The 20,530-nt window shown below is 34.1% G+C and overlaps 2 protein-coding genes and 1 non-coding gene across 6 annotated transcripts in view; 1 reads left to right on the forward strand and 2 right to left on the reverse strand.

The window, feature by feature from the left end:
* The window catches only part of sick (sickie), an 86,595-nt gene that overhangs the window by 44,107 nt on the left and 21,958 nt on the right, over positions 1-20,530 (reverse strand). For all 4 annotated transcript variants that reach the window (XM_088033844.1, XM_088033843.1, XM_088033845.1 and 1 more), the window contains 2 exons: positions 12,872-12,989; positions 11,699-11,751 (listed from right to left, as the gene is read on the reverse strand). In XM_088033844.1, coding sequence (XP_087889970.1) covers positions 11,699-11,751; positions 12,872-12,989 — 171 coding nt within the window. The remainder of the gene's footprint in view (positions 1-11,698; positions 11,752-12,871; positions 12,990-20,530) is intronic.
* TRNAV-AAC (transfer RNA valine (anticodon AAC)) lies at positions 13,659-13,731 on the reverse strand. Its single transcript has one exon. It is a non-coding gene; the product is annotated as a tRNA-Val (tRNA).
* On the forward strand, positions 19,840-20,473 carry LOC148175859 (lysozyme C, milk isozyme-like). Its single transcript, XM_088034485.1, has 2 exons — positions 19,840-19,968; positions 20,021-20,473. Exons 1-2 carry the CDS (start codon positions 19,840-19,842, stop codon positions 20,471-20,473), a joined length of 582 nt encoding a protein of 193 aa, XP_087890611.1.

The following is a 20,530-nucleotide window of genomic DNA, read 5'->3' on the forward strand; positions in this document are numbered from 1 at the left end:
AAGTCGCCCGACAAATAAAAAGTTCCAATCTGAAGTTTTACACATCCAATAAAGACTCCCAAAGTTATATAAATCCACCGAAAATCGTTAATTTTGCGTTAAAACTAGCAAAATTTGGATTTTGGGCTCGACCAACAAATGAAAAAATCAAAAATTTTACCTTTTGTTCGAAAATTCTGAAATTAAATACTCAAATCCTTGAGTAATGATTAATGAATCCGCCAAATTTCATTGGTTTACCGTTAAAAATTACGAATTTATAACATTTAATAGATTTTTTATTTTGAGGTCGCCCGACAAATAAAAAATTCCAAAACTTTCAGTTTCTGGAACTAAAGTTCTGAAATTTTACAGTTTCAATAAAGACCCCCAAAGTAGTAAATCCCATAAATTTCGTTAATCCTGGCAGTAGCTATGAACGAGCTTTAATGTTTTCAAATCGACGGCGTTGGCGGCGACCAAAACGTCGCGATGAAATTTGGGAAATTGACTATTTCTGAGTTGGTAATTTACTACCTTAAATCTCAAAATTTTAGAGCAACAGGGACAAATTTTGGAAATTTTCATTTATAGAACGGACTAAAACTTTTAACACTTTGTATTCGCATCTGTCTTTTTGGTAGTTTAGATGACAGAGCGACAAAATTTAGGGAACTTGCTATTTTTGAGTTGGTAATTGACCGTCCTAAATCTTAAAATTTTAGAGCGACGGAGACAAATTTTGGAATTTTTTATTCAACGAATGAACTAGAAATTTCCAACATGTTCAATTGCATTCTGTAATTTTGACAGTTTTTATACCAGGGCGATTAAATTTGGGAAATTTGCCACTTTTTAGTTGGTAATTTACTGCCTTAAATTTCAAAATTTTAGAACAACAAGGACAAATTTTGGAAGTTTTCATTTATAGAATGGACCAAGAATTTTTAACATTCTGTATTCGCACCTGCCTTTTTGGTAGTTTTGATGCCAGAACCACGAAATTTGGGGAATTTGCTATATATCTGAGTTGGTAATTTACTGCTTTAAATCTCAAAATTTTAGAGCTACAAGGACAAATTTTGAAAATTTTCATTTACAGAACGGATTAAAAATTTGTAACATTCTGTATTAGCACCTGTATTTTTGGTAGTTTTGATGTCAGAGTGACAAAATTTTGGAAACTTGCTATGTTTGAGTTGGTAATTAACCGCTCTAAATCTCAAAATTGTAGAGCGACGGAGACCAATTTTGGAATTTTTTATTCATCGAATGGACCAGAAATTTCCAACATGTTCCATTGGATTCTGTAATTTTGACAGTTTTAATACCAGAGCGATAAAATTTGGGGAATTTACTACTTTTAATTTGGTAATTCACTGCTTTAAATTTCATAAATTTAGTGCTACGAGGAGAAATTTTAAAAACTTGTATTTAGAGAACGGACTAAAAATTTCCAACATTCTCTATTAAAACATGTATGTAACTGGCAATTTTGATGCAGAGCGATAAAATTTGGGGAATTTGCTTCTTCTTATTGCCTTAATTCTCATAATTTTAGAACGACAAAGACGAATTTTGGAAATTTTCATTTATAAAATAGACCAAAATTTTCTGACAGTCTGTTTTCCCACCTGTCTTTTTGGTAGTTTTGATGCCAGAGCGACAAAATTTGGGAAACGAGCTATTTTTGAGTTGGTAATTAACCGCCCTAAATCTCAAAATTTTAGAGCGACGGAGACAAATTTTGTTTTTTTTTATTCATCGAATAGGCTAAAAATTTCCATATGTTCCATTGTGTTCTGTGATTTTGACAGTTTTGATACCAGAGCGATGAAACGAGAAGGAATTTTAAAAATTTTCATTTAGAGAAACAGACTAACAATTTCCAACATTCTCCATGAAAACATGTAACTTTGACAATTTTAATGCCAGAGCGATAAAATTTGACGAATTTGCTATTTCTGAGTTGGTAAGTTAAGGCTCTAATTTCCAAAATTTTAGAGCGACAAGTACAAATTTTGGAAAATTTTATTCATCGAATGGAATGAAAATTTCCAACATTTTCCATTGAATTCTGTAATTTTGACGGTCCTCAACTTTTTCCCAATAAATCACACGAGAAAATTGAGTCAAATGTATAGTTTTTGCTCGTAAATAAGTTGAAATATGGGCGACCTTACAGGTGGGTGCCCAAGAACCCAAAACGGTTGATTTTCCCGCAATGTGAAAAATCCTGAAAACTCCGGGAAAGCCGACAAATCAATATTCGCCGCACACACGTACAATAGCCGCTAATTCGCGACAATGCATTCTCCCAGCTCCAAGCTACTAATTAAATCAAATAATTGTACCTGTACCTGGGCAATAATGCCCAACGTACGTGTTGTACATATTCACAGTGGCTTGTAATTCAAATGAAGCCACTTGAGTGTAAATTACGCATCATATTCATCATTGTTGTACCTCCCAGACGATATTAAAAATGACGTCATTTAGGTCAGTTAAATGCACTTATCACGACTTTATTGCAAACAGGCCACGTTCTTCATTTTTATCTTTATTTTGGAACAAAGTGAGTGACTGGAAACTGTTAAAATATCTTCCGAGAACCGCGCCCGCGGTTTAGATAAACCAATTGCATTTCTGCGAATGTGATTTAGTCAAAACTTAAGTGGCTCATCAAATATGACCTTGTAATTTGTGTTAAATTAGCCAGAAACGAATTCAAGGCTCTTCGTTACAGTTAACGGCAGTACTTTGTTTTGTAACAATAGAATAAACACAGATTTTATCTTGTCTTTGTTTCAGTTGAAAAGTGTCCGATTTAATTGGCGAAGAAAATGAATTGCACGCGGAATTAAGATAAAATGTCAATTGGAACGTTAACAAGTGGTCAATCTAGAGAGACTTTTTCGTCTGCCAAAATTCAATTAAACTCCTTTAGTTACGCAACATTGCACCTTTTTTTCACGTCTAATAAAGTGCATTCCATGGACGCATTGCAACTTCTTTTGAAATCTGATGTATATCGAATTTCTACACCACACTGGTTCATTTTATGTGGTTCCATAAAATCAAGATAACCTATATTGTGCAAGCTAATAATTCATTACATGAAAAACAATATCGCTATTACAAATCTGGGTTACACAGCAGTTCGCTTTTAGTTACAAAGACAAGCGAAATTTGACACACAAAATTAAGATTTGTCACATTCTGTTTACCTCGCAGCTGAAACTAGTCACAGTGGCTAAATTCTAAAATTACAAGTTTATTTTCGACGTGAAGTTAAAAAAAGCAGGGTTTCGTATAACATGGCAAATTTCGGATTTATCGTGGAAACAAGATTCATGCAGAGGAGCGAAATTTCCCAAGGCGCCAACAAAGCTTGTATCAAAAAGATGAAGAACAATTTTTTGTGCGCCTCATTTAGATTAATTCAATAACCGCGACCAATCATTTGAATAATTCGACTTTAATCAATTTGTCGCGTTTATGTCACGACGTTAATTGCTGTAGGAGCAACGCTTAATTGTCTAATTACCACGCTCGAGGGCTTTTATGATGATTTATTAGCACGTGTCATGTGAAGCGTTTCTTTTCCACCCTTTTCAAATTGGGCGCTAAATAGGAATTCTTTCCCAAAAATCCAGCAAGTCATTTGTAGTCAATTATAAAAGAGTTTTTGCCGGTGCTCTGTAATTAATTTCCCATTATTTGACTTGAGAGATGTGTTATGCAACGAATTCGTTTAAAAACGAACATTTTGATTGGTGGGACCTTTGAAGCTTGTTACATTAATTCGTATGAGTTTTACAACACTCAAGTGTCTGATAATTTAATAAATGGAGACAAGACAGGGTCGTAACCTGTCAACAATTTATTACTTATGCATGCGACTTCGGGCGATCATATTCAATAATGGGAAGTCAAAAATACGAAAACTCCAATCATAAACCCCCAAACAATAACTGTCAATTTTATTAGAAAAGCGGATTTTCCCCTCTCGAATAAAAAGCATCCGAGATTTGATGGCACTATTAATTTTCAATTTCCCATGAATTTTACGATGACCCAATAGACGTTTTACGACTTTTTATACAAATTTCGATGCAGCTGGAGTTTACGATTGAGATAAAATCATATGCTTATTATCAAAACAGGACGTACCAGGCCGTATTGCTTTCTTTCTGGCGGTTTTAAAATGTAAAGTATGCAGAAACAGTATGGAAAACAAAAAGATAAATATTTGAGGCTCAAAGAATCCAAAGACAATCCTATGGCTAATGAATCGGTGCTCCACAGGGCGCTGCTCTAGGCCCAATACTGCTTTAATTAGTGTTCCCGCTAGGAATTTATCCTCTTCGCCCATCTTCTGTTGTTCTTATCCGTCAATATCAGCACGTCGAGGAAGTAAACATCGCGACCTACTTAACTTAAAAGAAGCCACTAATTGGTCGTTATTTTCGTCTTTTCCTACCTGTATTTACTTAAGTCAAGTCATTATAATCACTTCTATTTTAATTTTATCGTCGTTCCGAAAATAATCGCCATGGTCGTTGACTTGCAGTGATGCAATTGCAAATCGTTGCATAATTATCTTTCGAGAAAAATCTCCACTGATCATCTTTTATTTATACCGAATCCTTCATATTTATGTATATGAAGGGTGTTAAGAATTGATGCATGTTCTATGTAAATTACATTTCGAGACGACGTGGGTTTGTTATGCAAATAAACAGTTCAATGTGGGTTAGGAGTGTGGGTGACACAAAGATGTAGTTTTTTCCACTTTTGATTTCCTTTTCCCCGTTGGGTTTGTTTACCCTAAATGGTAGCAATTTCCACATTTACAGTTAACTGTGTAATTAAAAGAGTCGTTCAATTATTGGGTTTAGCCGTTAGAAGCCTTTTATGGTACAATAGACTCCAATTTAATAATCAGATCTATAATCAAATTGAAAAAATAAATCACCCATTGTTGTACGACTGATTAAGCGACAGACACACCCAACGACCATATTTTTGTACTTCTTGTAAAACCGGATTTGTTATGTAAAACAATCAAAATCTGTCATTTTCTTAAGCAGCAATTAAATAAATTTATTTCGTGTCCACTAAAATGGTAATTACTTGGGGTTTTATTTACCCCAACTTTTAATCCATTATGTCGTGTCGATTGCGGGTAGATAATCCTCCCATAATTAACACTACGCGACCGTAAATCAGATTGTACCTCGCGTTTCTTTGACAGACTATAAATAACCCCCATAATTTGACAGTTATTTTTGAAAATTTTCTCCCTTCAACATTAGAATTATGGTTCCATCTCACATTCAAATCCGGCCAATAAAAATGAAAGATCTCTCAACTTGACAGAAAATCGGTATGTCCACGCCTTCGCAAAACAACTAAAAACCGACCAATGTACACTACCGCTCAAAAGTACTTGCCCACTTAAAAATATAATTAATTTTTTTCTGTACAAAACTGTTACTAATTTTTAGAAAAAAAACTTGAAGAACAATAAATTTCCGCAATCACAAATTAAAGAAGTTTTGTTGTCAAACACAAAAAAAAGTTTTGTTGTCAAAAAGCGAAAGAAAGAAATTATTTTGAAGCCAAATACTTTTGAGCGGTAGTGTAAATCGACAGTTATATCTCCGGATGATTGTCGAAATAAAACCGTGTGTTGCATTTATTGCATTCCTCACGCAATGTCATCGTAAACGTGCGCTTTTAGCGTTTTTTTTTTTTTTGAAGGCACGTCATTTTGATTAACGGTCGCAATTTGGTGCATACGCTGTTTGAATTTTGTAATCGTGTAAACTACCAAAACAACTTTCTGTTTATATAGTCGGCGGTCAGTTTTGACCAAAAAAGGTGAAAACACGAGAGCCGTTCAACGCTTTGACGTGAATATATTGCCAACGTCGAGATCCATGGAGCCAGTTGCTCATTTAATGGAACTCACGCTAATTGCTCTATAAATATGAGATGGGGTGACTTGACGACCGCATTTTTATACACAAAGGGTGGTCTCGAAACGCTGGATTTATCAGAATCACTCTGTATATCTTCGACGCAATATTTAATTGTTTCCTTTGGTCTGCTGCAACAGGTTTTTCCTCTTCGTTCTGATAAATTTAACTTTAGCTTTAATGCAAAAGGTAGGTGTTTAATTACGAATTAACAGTGTTCCCAATTAAAATTAATCTTTCTGCATAAATTTGGGACTGCTTTATACAAAAACCATTAATTTTCCACGACAGGCTGTGGATTTTTCTCATTATTCATTTCATTGTTGCAAAATGCAAATCATATGACTCATCATTTTCGTTTCATTAACTTCCCTTAACCCAAATATTTAGTTTATCTCGCAACGTACAAATTGCTCCAATGAAAATGGAATAAATTAAGTATCCGAAACGTTGTTTTAATGAAAAGTGACTCTTTGCACTCTTTGTTTGAATAAGTGTTCATAAAAGACCGATTTTGATTACACAATGTAACCTCATTCTCGTCTCTAGTTTATTAGAATAAAAGGTTATAACTGGATTTTATTGTGTACGTTTGATGGTGATGAGCAATGTTATTGGATTCTGCATTTTTCTGATAATAGACGAATTGAGGTGGGTTGTGCCAACAACTCGTTAATTAAATTTCATGTTTATAAGGTGTAACAAGTTGTAATGATTAAATATTAATCCTTTAATTAAATTTTCAGCATCAATCTCTAATAATTAATTACGTTTTTCTTTTCAAAATTTTAATCACATTCAAACCACTTCAACTACAAACTTCTACGTACAGTGGTTTTATTAGTTTAAACTGGAGGTTAATTTAAATAATTTTCCAAGACACGAACGTCATATAACTTCAAGGTAAATTAGAAAAAACTAATAACAAATTATACCTGTTTAGAAAAAAAACTTTGATAGCAATGAAGTGATGTTTCTAATATGATTTTATCAAAAGTTTAAAATATTCATAAATTATAGAGAAATCCCTAAAAAAACACAAAATAAACCCGAAAAAATCGTTGGAGAATCCTTGTCCTGTCATGAAAATGTTTTAAAATTACTTATTATGAAACCAAATTTATTTCAAGTACGCTAATTACATTTCAAAATTGTAATTTTAGCAGTACCACAAGTTAGCATAATTTGAAATACCACCTCGCTAATTAACTATAATTATAATTAAACTACAGAATAACAGAATTTAGAAAGTACATCAACGGTAAACTCCTCAAAATAAAACCTGTCACAACCACCAACCCATAAACACATCCATCATCTTCCAACACTTCTAAAATTTGCATACATCTTCTAACCGCCGCTCCGTTACCTAACAAAAGACTTATTTGTTGTTGTTTATCATAACATTAACGTGACTTGAAAACCGCAAAACCGTCAAGGCGATCTAAAATGACTAATAATTACATATCAAACTGGACGATTACTTCATCACTTTCCTGCGAACTTAACTCGGCATATTTGTAAATGGAATCAAGAAATTTTACGGTGGTTTTACGTCGTGACAGGTAAAAGTAAGCAAACATTGTTTCCATAACTGATAAGCTTCTATTAACATAAACACATAAATTATTATCATATCGGGTACTATGCTTCTTTATTTGGTTAATGCTTTTTGTGGTACCGTTACCTAAGAGAAAGATAAATTCAAAAGTCCAAAGCACGCCCTTGTTTGCACGGAAAATGCAGTGCAAAAATCGTGGAAATGCTAAGGTTAAGCACCGAGCGATACAGATCTGTGACAATATTTAGCAACAATTTATTTTTAGTTCTAAATCAAAATTGATTTATGATTAAGTTCTTATTTATCTCAGTTTTACAAGCATATATAGAAGAGTTCAACATTGTCTTGTATTTTAGTGGAGGATAAACCACATAAAAAAGATGTAAAGTATTTATAGGAAAGTTTTCCTGGCAATTCCAGCCAATTTTTTTTCCTGGAGCTTTTATTACAGGTGCATGTGAAATGGTGTAAAATTCGGCTCCCAAATTAATTGTTTATTTATTTTCCTATAAATATTAACAAAGATGTTGCCATAATGGCTTAAGAAAATATTTAGATTACATTATAAACTGATCTGCATGCATTCTGTTACATTAGCATTTCATCACAGGCACAGAATCACAATGTATTTGTGGTTTTGCAATGTGTTTATAGATTTGACAGCTGTCAGTCACCAGTGAATGAATCATTAAAAAAAGATGGGGAAAGTGTTTACTCCTCTTTGTTTTTTCTCTATCGGCAGGAAAACAAATATGATATAATATTACGTGGAATTGTATAAAAAAAAGTAAAAAAAAAAGTCAATGTCAACTGCTTCATGAATGATAAGGAATCCACATATTTACAAAACAAACTGAAATAATCAACTACTGTTTCCATATTCTCAAAACAACCAATTATCGAAATTACATAAACACGTCGATGTAAATTAACAGTAAAACCACAATTTTCCCACATGTAAAACCGGAAAAATTAAACCACTTCACTTACGAATTGTGTAAATAAACCACCACCAAAAAAAACTCCTTCAAAAATATGTCAGAACACTGCACCTCACACACGAAACAAATACTAATGAATGTCACCGTTGTGATTTATGAACACGTCCTCGTCGTAATGCACGAGGAAAACAGGAACTTAGCGGAATTCGCTTTATCCACGAACTAGCGCACACAGCGAACTGACCGCGAGTTCTGGCGGCTACTGAAGCACATGAGGACCGGATCCCCACCTTTCGGCGAAGATGCAAGAATCTCTTCATCGGTGTTGGACAAGATCGCTGATAAGAGGGTCATTTTTATTCATGAGGAAGTGATTTTGGGCAGATGCAGGGACGCAGACTGCATTAAAATGGGCCTTTGGAGGATTTCAGAGTTAAATTCTTGGGCGGTTAAGTTTCCCAAATCGACTGTCTTTCGCAAGAAATCCTGCGATCGCAGGAACTCCTTCGGCTGTCTTTTGCAACAAATTCTCCGCTTTTTCTTTGGCAACAAATTCGCGTTACCGTCGTCTCTTCTGACTGTCTTTTGCAATAATCTAGCGACTTTTTTCTGGCTGCACAACTTTTATACTGACCCCTCCACTTGAGGGATCAAAATACAGCCGAACTTCTACAACTCGAACTTCTATTACTCGAATTTTTCTACAACTCGAAATAGACTTGATTCCCTTGGGTTTTCCTTAAAATTTACATGTGATAACATCTCTATAACTCGAAAATTTCTATAAATCGAATTAAATTTTGCCAACATACGATCTGTAAACAACCATAACTCGAAAATTTTCTCAGAATTAGTTGGTAAAAGCTGATATTGTGGTACTTTCATGACATTTCTAATGTTGATTAATAGCTTTAAATGTTACCATAAATCTAGAATTTTATCAAAAGTATTAGATAGCTATGAAACTTGCAACAAGATGCCCAAAATTGATTGGGTTGTATAAAAATCGTATCCGCCATATGAAGCTCTGATGTTACCGAAAAACTATTCAGATTTTTTTTTCGAAAATTTGGTTTTGGTAAGTGATATTCATATCCCACCGGAAGAATTGAGATTGCCAACAAGTGCAAGAATAAGAATATCCTAAAATATCAGATCAAAATCAAATCTTTAATTTCCCTTCAGGTTTCGAGTTATGGAAGATCGACTGTACTAAAATCTTCTATACTGACCCTTTAAGTTTTTAGGAAGTAAAGAAAAAAAACGAAGAGTCCGAAAACTAAGAGCCCAAAGTAAAATTTCAGAACCATCAAACCCCTTAGAAACCTTAGAACCTTGAAAATGAAGCAAGGAAAAAACGAAAAACGAAGAAAACAAAGAAAAAACAAGTGCATGCATTTTGGCAAAAATGCGCCGTGACCACATTAAAATTCACGACATTTCCAGGGCCGGCCTGAAGTTTTCCCATCAGTAATTTAAAGTAAGAGCAGTTATCCACTTTGTTGCCTCAAGCCATTAAAAATTAATCACTATATTTAACCTTCCCATTATCGTGAATTTACCGTTACGTTCAATAATTGTACGATAACCAAAAATTAATGCAGCATTGTGTCACTCTTACAATTATTCTCCATCATAAGCTCGTAAGCCGCCCCCATTTCAATAAAACTTGTTTCGTTCTAAATACATTTACAAGTTGAACCCTTGTCAACGCATTTCCTCCAGATTTAGATTGTCATGATGATGATGATGAATAGATTACCGTTTTGACCTTGATCTTCTCAAGTATTGATTAAATTATGAATGAGTATTAATTTAGCAGACGATGATGCAATATTCGAAGCAGGAAAGTGGGACAAATGGACAATAAACCGGTGCATACAAATTGGTGACTTTTTCTGTTATTATTTGGAGTAGCAATGAAGACAACATTCCTTGAATGCCTGTAATTAATTACCGAATGCCTCACGAACAAGTTGTATTGGTTCTATTCTTGGATCACGTGTCATCCGACTAAGTTATTTCCTTCTTTTTCAATTACACTGTTGGAAGTTACCAGAAGCAATTAATTTCTGACCCAGAGGACTGCGCACGTCCGAATTTGGCAAAAAGCTGAACCCTTCAACAGAAAACTTTTTTATCACACCTTCGCGTGTTTGCGTGAGGTCATTATCTCCCGACGACCTATGAAATTAATTCGAACTACCACGTCCAATTCCAACAAAATCCATCAAATTTTTCGTCCCTTTTTTTCATTTAATTTCACCCCAACTCTACACGAATTGGTTGAATCGAGGTAAACATCAAAAGAACTCCGCGACATGAACGAATGTGACCAGAATTTCCGCACAAAATGGAACGGGAAATATTGGAACAAAACCACATGTGAGGTTTCGTCTCGACTGGGAAAGTCATTTCGGCTGCTGCAACTCGAAATTATTTTACGTGCTTTAATCATCATAAATTACGAAAAAACGAATTAAAAGGTACCGTTCGACTACGTCGAGGATGAGAGGTTGTTGTTCGAGGTGAAAAAAATTGTTTATTAGACTGTTGTAGTCTTTTTGGTGGCGATGACAGCAGTCATTTATCGAGACATTAACAATTGTCCAGGCAAAATTCCCACAAACATTTCAAAAGCTCGGAATAATTACCATAAGACTAATTTTTTGTGTGGGCGTTCATTTTATTGTTCCAAACAAAATGTTAAAAGCCCCATGTCTATAGGTGTGCTGCTAAAAAAGTTACGCGGTGGTAAATGTCAAAGAAAACAAATATTTGCAAATATCTTGTCACTGGTGATTTCAATGCCAAAAATACTTATTATGAAAATTGAACCTTATAAAATTTGCCACAAAAAACATCTCGTAATATTTGTGGAACTTTCATAATACAATAAAATAAAATATTAACCGAACTGTCACGAGATGTTAAAATAATAGAAAACCTACAAAATCAAAAGGAAATGACCGAAATTTTTCCTTTTCCCGTTTAGTCACAATCACATTTGTCCCTTTCTCTTTCCCACCTTTTTCGGTGATCTGTTACCTCTGATGGGGACAATATATTCCGAGACGCTGTAATCCCATTTCCAGATAAACCGATATAAATCTCAACCCATGAAAGGTGGGACACCCACGTTTAACCGTGTCGCTTCGTTGACGCACCGATTATATCGTTTGAATTGAATGAACAATAATAACAACGAATAAATGAATAGAAAAAAAACTCACCATTTGGGACGGCGATTTGGGCTTTCTGTTGATATCAGGGATCTTCTGGCATGCTGCAAAAAGAAAGAACTGTGTTGGTGGTTTTCGACATAAAATACCATAGAAATCATCACTTTAGCCCACGACGAAATGCATATGCAATTATGGCGCCCATGCAGGCGCGATTTTCTAAACACCTAAGATGTGTTCACACCCTATGGTAATCTCTATTCAACTTAACAGTAATTTGATTTTTGTAATGGGTACGTTTGCGGTGAACCATGAAGAATACGAACTACTGGCGGTCGTAATCGTAAAGTCTCATTAATTGTAAAAGAATAGTGTGATTGGCGATTTGCAAATAATGTTCAATAGACGAAATTGCTTCAGCTACAAACATGAATAAACTGCGGATTTTAATGGGCTTTTAATGGGTAATAATAGTAAAATCGAAAGAGTCGTGCAGTTTCAAATGTTAAGTGAAACCGCATCTTTCCATTTGTCGGAGAAGTAATGGTTCGAAAACTGAAAAAAAAGTCCATCAAACTGAAAAAAAAAAAATTATTTGTGTACCAAGACCAAAAAGTGTTTCTTTTTTGACCGAGCCTCTTTTTAATAACCGAGGCGAGAACAAAATGGCACTTTTTCGCCGTGATACACATAAGAATTTTTAGGCGAACATCATTTAATTTACTAGTTAATTTTTATTTATGATTTATTGATCTAATCATTCAATCATTGTATTTTATGGTATGAGACAACCAAGCAGACGTGGTCGTCGGAAAGTATAGTGTATAACACGTGCCGATTGAATATTTCACACTCCTGTGACTAACTGTCACATTCATGTGAAATATTCAACTTTCAGCACTAGTTACACAATATACTATTTTAGTTAAAGTCGCCTAAAAAAGAGATTTTGAATAGTGTTTCACGGTGGTTCAAGTTTTAGAAAAACGAGACAATATAAAAATTCCCACCCCCACAGCTGGCCACAAGCAGTTCCAATAAACCGCCCCTTCTTCATTTTACGTACTTTTTACAGTTTTAATCAGAAGCCCCCCAATAAAAACTAAAATAAACTTAACAGCCCCAAATAAAATAAAAGCAGTGGCGAATTCCCCTGCAACATTGTGCCTATTTGTCTACCTGTGATCGTAATGGCGCGTCGTGCATCTAATAAATTTTACTTACTAACAGATTCGATGACTTCAGCGAGCAAAACTCCGTCGCTGCAATCCGCTGCTAAAGAATTGACGCGTTTTTTACTGCGTGCTTTTTCCAAGTAATGGTTGGCCCAGTCTGTGTAGATCTGAAAGAGAAGACAAAAAGTTGGATTATAAACCGCAATGGAGAATACAAATAGGCGTCAAGTGAAATCCGAGCGGGGTAATTAGATTAAAAAGTTGAAAATAAGAAAAGAAAAGATTCTGGTTTCAGCGGTTGCGTTTTTCATGATGTACGAGGGGTGGCAAAAAAAATCAAACAACGGTTTGTTAATAGTTTCCTGTGCTATTGTTACCAACTGTATAAATATGTTTCCGTTGCGGATATTTCACGCTGAATTTTCATACAACATTGTTTCAAAACGTAACGTCTGAAATATTGTCACGTTTATGAAACGAACTGTTGGTTTGTACAATTTTTCACAGCTGTTGTAACCAACGACTCCAGAGACTTTAAATTAACTGGACGTTGTTTTTTCATGTAACACACACTTTCGTCTGTTCCTAGAACTGAACAAAAAGTGGTTATTATCCATACACGAAAGGTTTATTGAAACTTAAATCACCTCCACGAGATTGGAACGTGATTATTTGTAATCTGAATATTTGTTTTTGTTGGATGGACTATAATTAGACCTGCGGGGGTCTTGATAATTGCGATGGTTAGTCATTGCAATTAAGTCAAAATTATACATAAGCTGAGATTATCGTGTCGTGATAATTGCGATGATTATGTTGGAAAAGAAAAAAAAAAGTGTTTCCGCCCGGGATCGAACCGGGGACCTTCCGCGTGTTAGGCGGATGTGATAACCACTACACCACGGAAACTTGCGAGTTTGTTGGCTTGGTCGGGCAGAAACAGCACGAATTACAAAGCTCAAATGGTCAAATGGGGTCAAAAAAATTAAATTAAGCTATTAATTAATTAATTTTCTGGTTTTTAAGAAGTAGAAACATTCTACAAAATCCTGAATCTATCAAGAATCAATATCAGAAATTTGGCATTGTTTTAGCCATGCATTTTTGTGAAAATTTGCAAATTTCGACTGTAGAAAAATCAAAGAACTATTTCTTAAGTAAAAAATTGCGAGAAAAACGATGGCGCAAACCGCATGTCAATATCTGAAATAGTTTCCGAGATATCGAGCATGAATTGTTTTGAACCTTCGAAAATTTGGCCCTCTGGTGACAATCCAAAATTTCAAACGGCTATAACTCGGTTATTTGTTGACAAAAATTAAAAAATTATCATGTTTTTGAATGCAGCGTAAAATTCTGCGTAAAATGAGACCAAAATTTGTTGAGTTTGCTAAATAAATAAACGAGGCATTGGCCAAAAACTGTTTTGAAAACATCATTTTAGGGTGATTTTCAATCAATGTTTTCAAAATGAAAACGACGTTTAATAGCTTTGAATTATACATCAGTCGAAAGAGGAGCTGAAAATCTATCTACTGACCAAATTTGAGATCGATTGGACAAATAGTTTACAAGTTATGGCCAAAAATAAAAAAAATGAAAAATTTTTATCGTTTGAGTCGGAATTTTTTTTCGCGAAAAGTAGACTATCGAATTTTGGGCTTTTGAGCACTTTTTCAAACGTAAAATGAGCCGAGAAAAACGATGGCGCAAACCGCATCTCAATATCTCTAATAGTTTCCGAGATATTTAACTTTAAAAATTACGAAAAATGAGAAAAAATGAAAATCAACTTTCCGAAACTTTGATCGGCCATAACTCAGTTAATTGTTGTCGGATCTGAATTTAAATCCCAGATTTGGAATCTGCAGAAAATTCTGCGTACACCGATGTATAATAACTTAAATTTACTCTAAAAAATAAGCCAGATATCGACATCAGAAGTTTGGCATTGTTTTAGTCATGAATTTTTGTGAAAATTTGCAAATTTCGACTGTAGAAAAATCAAAGAACTATTTCTTATGTAAAAAATCGCGAGAAAAACGAGGGCGCAAACCGCATCTCAATATCTAAAATAATTTCCCAGATATCGAGCACGAATTGTTTCGAACCTTCAAAAATTTGGCCCTCTGGCGACAACCCAAAATTTCAAACGGCCATAACTCAGTTATTTGTTAACAAAAATTAAAAAATTATCATGTTTTTGAATTCAGCGTAAAATTCTGGGTAAAATGAGACCTAAATTTGTTGTGTTTGCTTAATAAATAAACGAGGTATTGGTCAAAAACTGTTTTGGAAACATCATTTTAGGGTGATTTTCAATCAATGTTTTCAAAATGAAAACGACGTTTAATAGCTTTGAATTATACATCAGTCGAAAGAGGAGCTCAAAATCTATCTACTGACCAAATTTGAGATCGATTGGACAAATAGTTTACAAGTTATGGCCAAAAATAAAAAAAATGAAAAATTTTCATCGTTTGAGTCGGAATTTTTTTTCGCGAAAAATCGACTATCGAATTTTGGGCTTTTGAGCACTTCTTCTAACGTAAAATGAGCTGAGAAAAACGATGGCGCAAACCGCATCTCAATATCTCAAATAGTTTCCGAGATATTTAACTTTAAAAATTACGAAAAATGAGAAAAATTGGAAATCTACTTTCCGAAACTTTGCTCCGCCATAACTCAGTTATCTATTGTCGGATCTGAATTTAGATCTCAGATTTGGAATCTGCGGAAAATTTTGCGTACACTGATGTATAATAACTTAAATTTACTCTAAAAAATAAGCCAGATATCGATATCAGAAGTTTGGCATAGTTTTAGTCATGAATTTTTGTGAAAATTTGCAAATTTCGACTGTAGAAAAATCAAAGAATTATTTCTTATGTAAAAAATCGCGAGAAAAACGATGGCGCAAACCGCGTCTCAATATCTAAAATAGTTTCCCAGATATCGAGCACGAATTGTTTCAAACCTTCAAAAATTTGGCCCTCTGGCGACAACCCAAAAGTTCAAACGGCCATAACTCGGTTATTTGTTAACAAAAATTAAAAAATTATCATGTTTTTGAATTCAGCGTAAAATTCTAGGTAAAATGAGACCTAAATTTGTTGTGTTTGCTTAATAAATAAACGAGGTATTGGTCAAAAACTGTTTTGGAAACATCATTTTAGGGTGATTTTCAATCAATGTTTTCAAAATGAAAACGGCGTTTAATAACTTTGAATTATACATCAGTCGAAAGAGGAGCTCAAAATCTATCTACTGGCCAAATTTGAGATCTATCGGACAAACAGTTTACGAGTTATGGCCAAAAATAAAAAAAATGAAAAATTTTCATCGTTTGAGTCGGAATTTTTTTTCGCGAAAAATCGACTATCGAATTTTGGGCTTTTGAGAACATTTTCTAACGTAAAATAAGCCGAAAAAAAGAGTGGCGCAAACCGCATCTCAATATCTCAAATAGTTTCCGAGATATTTAACTTTAAAAATTACGAAAAATGAGAAAAATCGAAAATTAACTTTCCGAAACTTTGATCGGCCATACCTCAGTTATTTGTTATCGGATGCGAATTTAAATCTTTTAAATTATTAATAACAAAAGACAATAATAATTACAAATCAGAAAAAACAACTACCAAATTTAATTAAAATACTGTTGAAATGCCATCCCGTTTTTTTCATTGCACAATTGACACCTACGAGAAATGCATTGTGCATTGTAAGGTGTAGCCCTATATTGTTGAAAGAAAACTCTCTGTTATTTGCTGCTATTTGACATTACAATAACGATATTGTGTTATTTGACACCATGCACCTAGATTTTATTAACTTTTATTGCCTAAATTTTTTCATTTTTGATATTTTTTTTTAAATATTTTTTGTAAAAGTAGAACATATTACACATTTCTGAATCAAAAAAATTAATATATTCCAAATTATAAAAAAAAAATATGAGTGCTAATTTAAAATAAAAAAGTTGAGTATCGCCCAAAAAATACTAAAACATTTACAAAAATTTTAAAATCATCAGTTTATAGGAAATTAAAAACCATTTAATTTGTTTTTTAAATTTTTGAAATCGGGTTATAAATAAAAATTCTATAACGCCTGCCGTTTTTAAAAAATCACCCTATATGATATTAACTGGATCAATTGAACTAGTTCAAATCGAAATTTGAACCGTGTTTCTGGCTCCTAGGATTGGTTTACACAATAACTTAATTGAAATTAAGTTAATCCCGCAACTAATTTGACGATTGCTGACATTTGATTATCGAAAAAATTATTACATTCACTTTAACATCATGTTAAGTATTTAATCAAAAATCAAGATTTAATTTAGCTTCTATAAACTCGCCCTTAGGGTCGGTTTATACAAAAATTTAATCGAAATGTAGTTAATCTTGCAACTAATTTGACGATTGATGACATTTTATTTTTTTTAACATGATGTTAAACGTTTAATGAAATTACAGATTTAAGGAATTTTCTGTAAACCGGTCTTTAAAGTATCTGTTAAAGAGTTGAAAAAATATAAATAATCGAAAAAAAGTTGTAAAAAAGAAGAAAAAATGGAGAAACAGTAAAAATAAAAAATCATAAAGACGCAAATGGAAATTAACAACAAATGTTAATAGAATTATCAATAATGAATAACCTCTCAATTTTTGGGGCTCTGATCGAAAAACGATTAATTAATGAATATTACAGTGCCGACATTATCATTTATGAAACAGATAATAATAAAATATAAACGAACATCCGAAACAAATAATTTTTATTAACTATACCGATCTACCCTTCCATTGTTCCTCCATTAATTACGAGCCACTGAAACCGGATAACAAGCTCAGATAACTAGATAACTCCACGAATGGTAATAAAACAAGCAAAGATCCGACATCAAGTCAATTTCCACCATCAACTCCTCTTGACATATTAAGATGTCTGTCAGTGATACACACTCTCCTTTTACAACTAGACAATTCTCACCAAATAAGGCTCCAAGACAGTACCGACAACATAAAAAAACCAAATCTATTGTCATTGTACGACCTAGGTCATATTTCTGAATACTTGACGGATGAGTCATTGACTTGTACAAATCAAATCCTATTGTGATTATAGACAATGATAAAAAGAACGAATTGTGGCTTTGTTCCGACGATTTTGACGAGTCGGAAATGCAAATAAATTAGGGACGATATAATTTCCGGCTGCGCAACGAATCGGATTATCTGTTTCGAATCGGTGGAAATGCGGTTATTGATATTTCATGGAATAGTAAAGCCGGGATAAAGCGTGCTAACAAGTATCGGTGATGATTTAGCGACGACAAAGCTATTGATAATTGACTAATGAATTAGTTATTAGAAAAAAATCGTGTCAACCCGGAGGATCGTGGCTCAATCGCACTCCGGTGTGTTGTTGGTTGCGTGGTCACGTTTCGAGCTTTCACTATTCCAAACCCAAAACTACTGTAAAGCTCCCGTTCCTTCGAGACCTCTCATCCCCATTTAAATTCGTCCGGAAAACTCGTTACACCCCATCAAATTTTCGTCCATATTCAGGCAGTGACACAATACTGCGGCCGTAATAACTACAGGGTTGGATTACCGCGGCCATTTACGCGAACATCCTAAAGGGAACTGACTTATTTCCTTATAGGAACCCACGTCGCATCTCAACCATGTAATAACCATCCACCCCATTGCGTACATTTCGAGGCGGCTGATCTGTCTAAATGGGCAAAGTCTACATCGTCGAATAGGAAATCCCACCGCTGCTGCGCTTATTAAACTTATAATCGCGCTTTACAAATTAAGTTTCTATCTTGATGAAAATATGCTGAGAACATCATTAAGTTTGCGTTGAAGGAAACATTGTAAGGAAAAAAAAGCGCGCGGAAAATGAATTACCCGAATTATTCACTCCGGGGAAATGTACGTGAGGCAATTTTTTCCGGGGAAAATAAAAATTAGACACGTTCAACGATTCTAGAAGTAAGTAGACCAGACAAAATACGAAGAGTTGATATTGAATTTAATGATTAGAAGATATACTATTTACTTTTTGAATTCAATGCTTATCTTCTTGATAAAATAAATGGAAAAAGCACAATGCGGGAAGTCTTTTGTTATCGGAGTCTTTTAGCTATTTCCAGAGATTTATTCGTTTCATGTAGCAAAGTTTGAACTGGATAGGAATCACAAATCGAGACGATAAATGTTTACCGAAGGATTGGGAAACCGGGAAAAAGGTAAAAGGACGTGCTTATGAAATTGGAGTGTGGAAAACTCAGTCCTCTACTAAAAGTTATTGAAGAAAATTTAACCATATTTGAAGAACCAACACGCGATTATAGAGCTTGTATAAATATTTTGCTCAAATCAATGAATGGTCAAATACTGTAAAAAGTACTTGAAGACTACCACAATAAATAGTCTAAGCAAAATAAAAGTTATAGTTTTAATTTTGCGTGAAAAAGTTAAGTTTTATTTTTCAACAGTATGTGGCAAAGAATTTGCAGAAGATTAATTTCATAACTTGCTGGAAAATTTCGTGGGTTAAGTTCACTCAATGCTTCCTCAATCTAAAAAAAAAAGCACTAAATTCTATGTTTCGACTGTGGTGCACAGAAGAATAAAATGAATAATAAGTATTTTTGCCATTGAAATCACCAAAGACAAAATATTTGCAAATACATATTTGTTTTCTTTGACATTTACCACCGCGTAACAAATACACCATTGTTCTGTTAAGATAGATAAAAAATCGTGTCGCAACAGTTGTAAAAGTAAGAACTGAATTCCCAAAAAAAGTAATTCCCAAATAAAATTAAGTGTTAAATTATGTGTAAACAGGAAATGTTTCTTAACTATTGACATTGTTATCTTTGAAAACAAAGTAGTAATTGGATAATTTCCCCGTTATTTTTCCACATATTTCCTTATAAAAAATAGAAAAAAATCTAATCTTCCTTATTGAGGTCAATACAATACGATTTGCAACATGTCACTGTCTGCTTTTCCGAATAAAACATCTTTATCAGGAAAAGTAAACTCAACCACTTCTAAGACCTCCGTAAAAAGAGTAAATATTTATAACAATCAACTTAACGAGGGGAAACTCCAATCACTTGCAACACTTTTTCCTACTTTTAACGATATAAAAACGCTCCGAAAACCACAAGAAATCAGTCTACAAAATGACATCCATCAAGATCGCATCTCTTCTGTTTCTTCTAGTGTTGTGCCACAGCCTCGACGCTAAAGTCTTCAAACGTTGTGAGCTTGCAAAAGCTTTGAAATCCTACGGGCTTCCATCGAACCAACTGGCGACATGGGTTTGCATCGCCCAACATGAATCGAATTATAACACCAAAGCGCTGAATAAACGAACGGGTGACCATGGGATCTTCCAGATAAGTCAAATTTACTGGTGTTCAAACAGCAAGAAACCGGGGAAAGGATGTCACTCCACGTGTGCCAAGTTCAGAGATGACAATATTAAGGATGATGTTGCTTGTGTCAAGAAGATCTATAAGGAGCATCAGAAGATCCAAGGGAATGGGTTTAAGGCCTGGGTGGCGTACAAGCACTGCACAGGGAATGTCAAGAAGTACATTTCTGGGTGTAAAGTGTGATCGTTAAATTGTTTGAGAATCACTCTGTATATTACTGTAAATAAATGCCTGAGCGAA

Source organism: Gnatocerus cornutus, chromosome 4 (genome assembly GCF_029298725.1).
Source record: "Gnatocerus cornutus isolate USDA-ARS CGAHR chromosome 4, icGnaCorn1.1, whole genome shotgun sequence".
Taxonomy (NCBI): Eukaryota; Metazoa; Arthropoda; class Insecta; order Coleoptera; family Tenebrionidae; genus Gnatocerus; species Gnatocerus cornutus.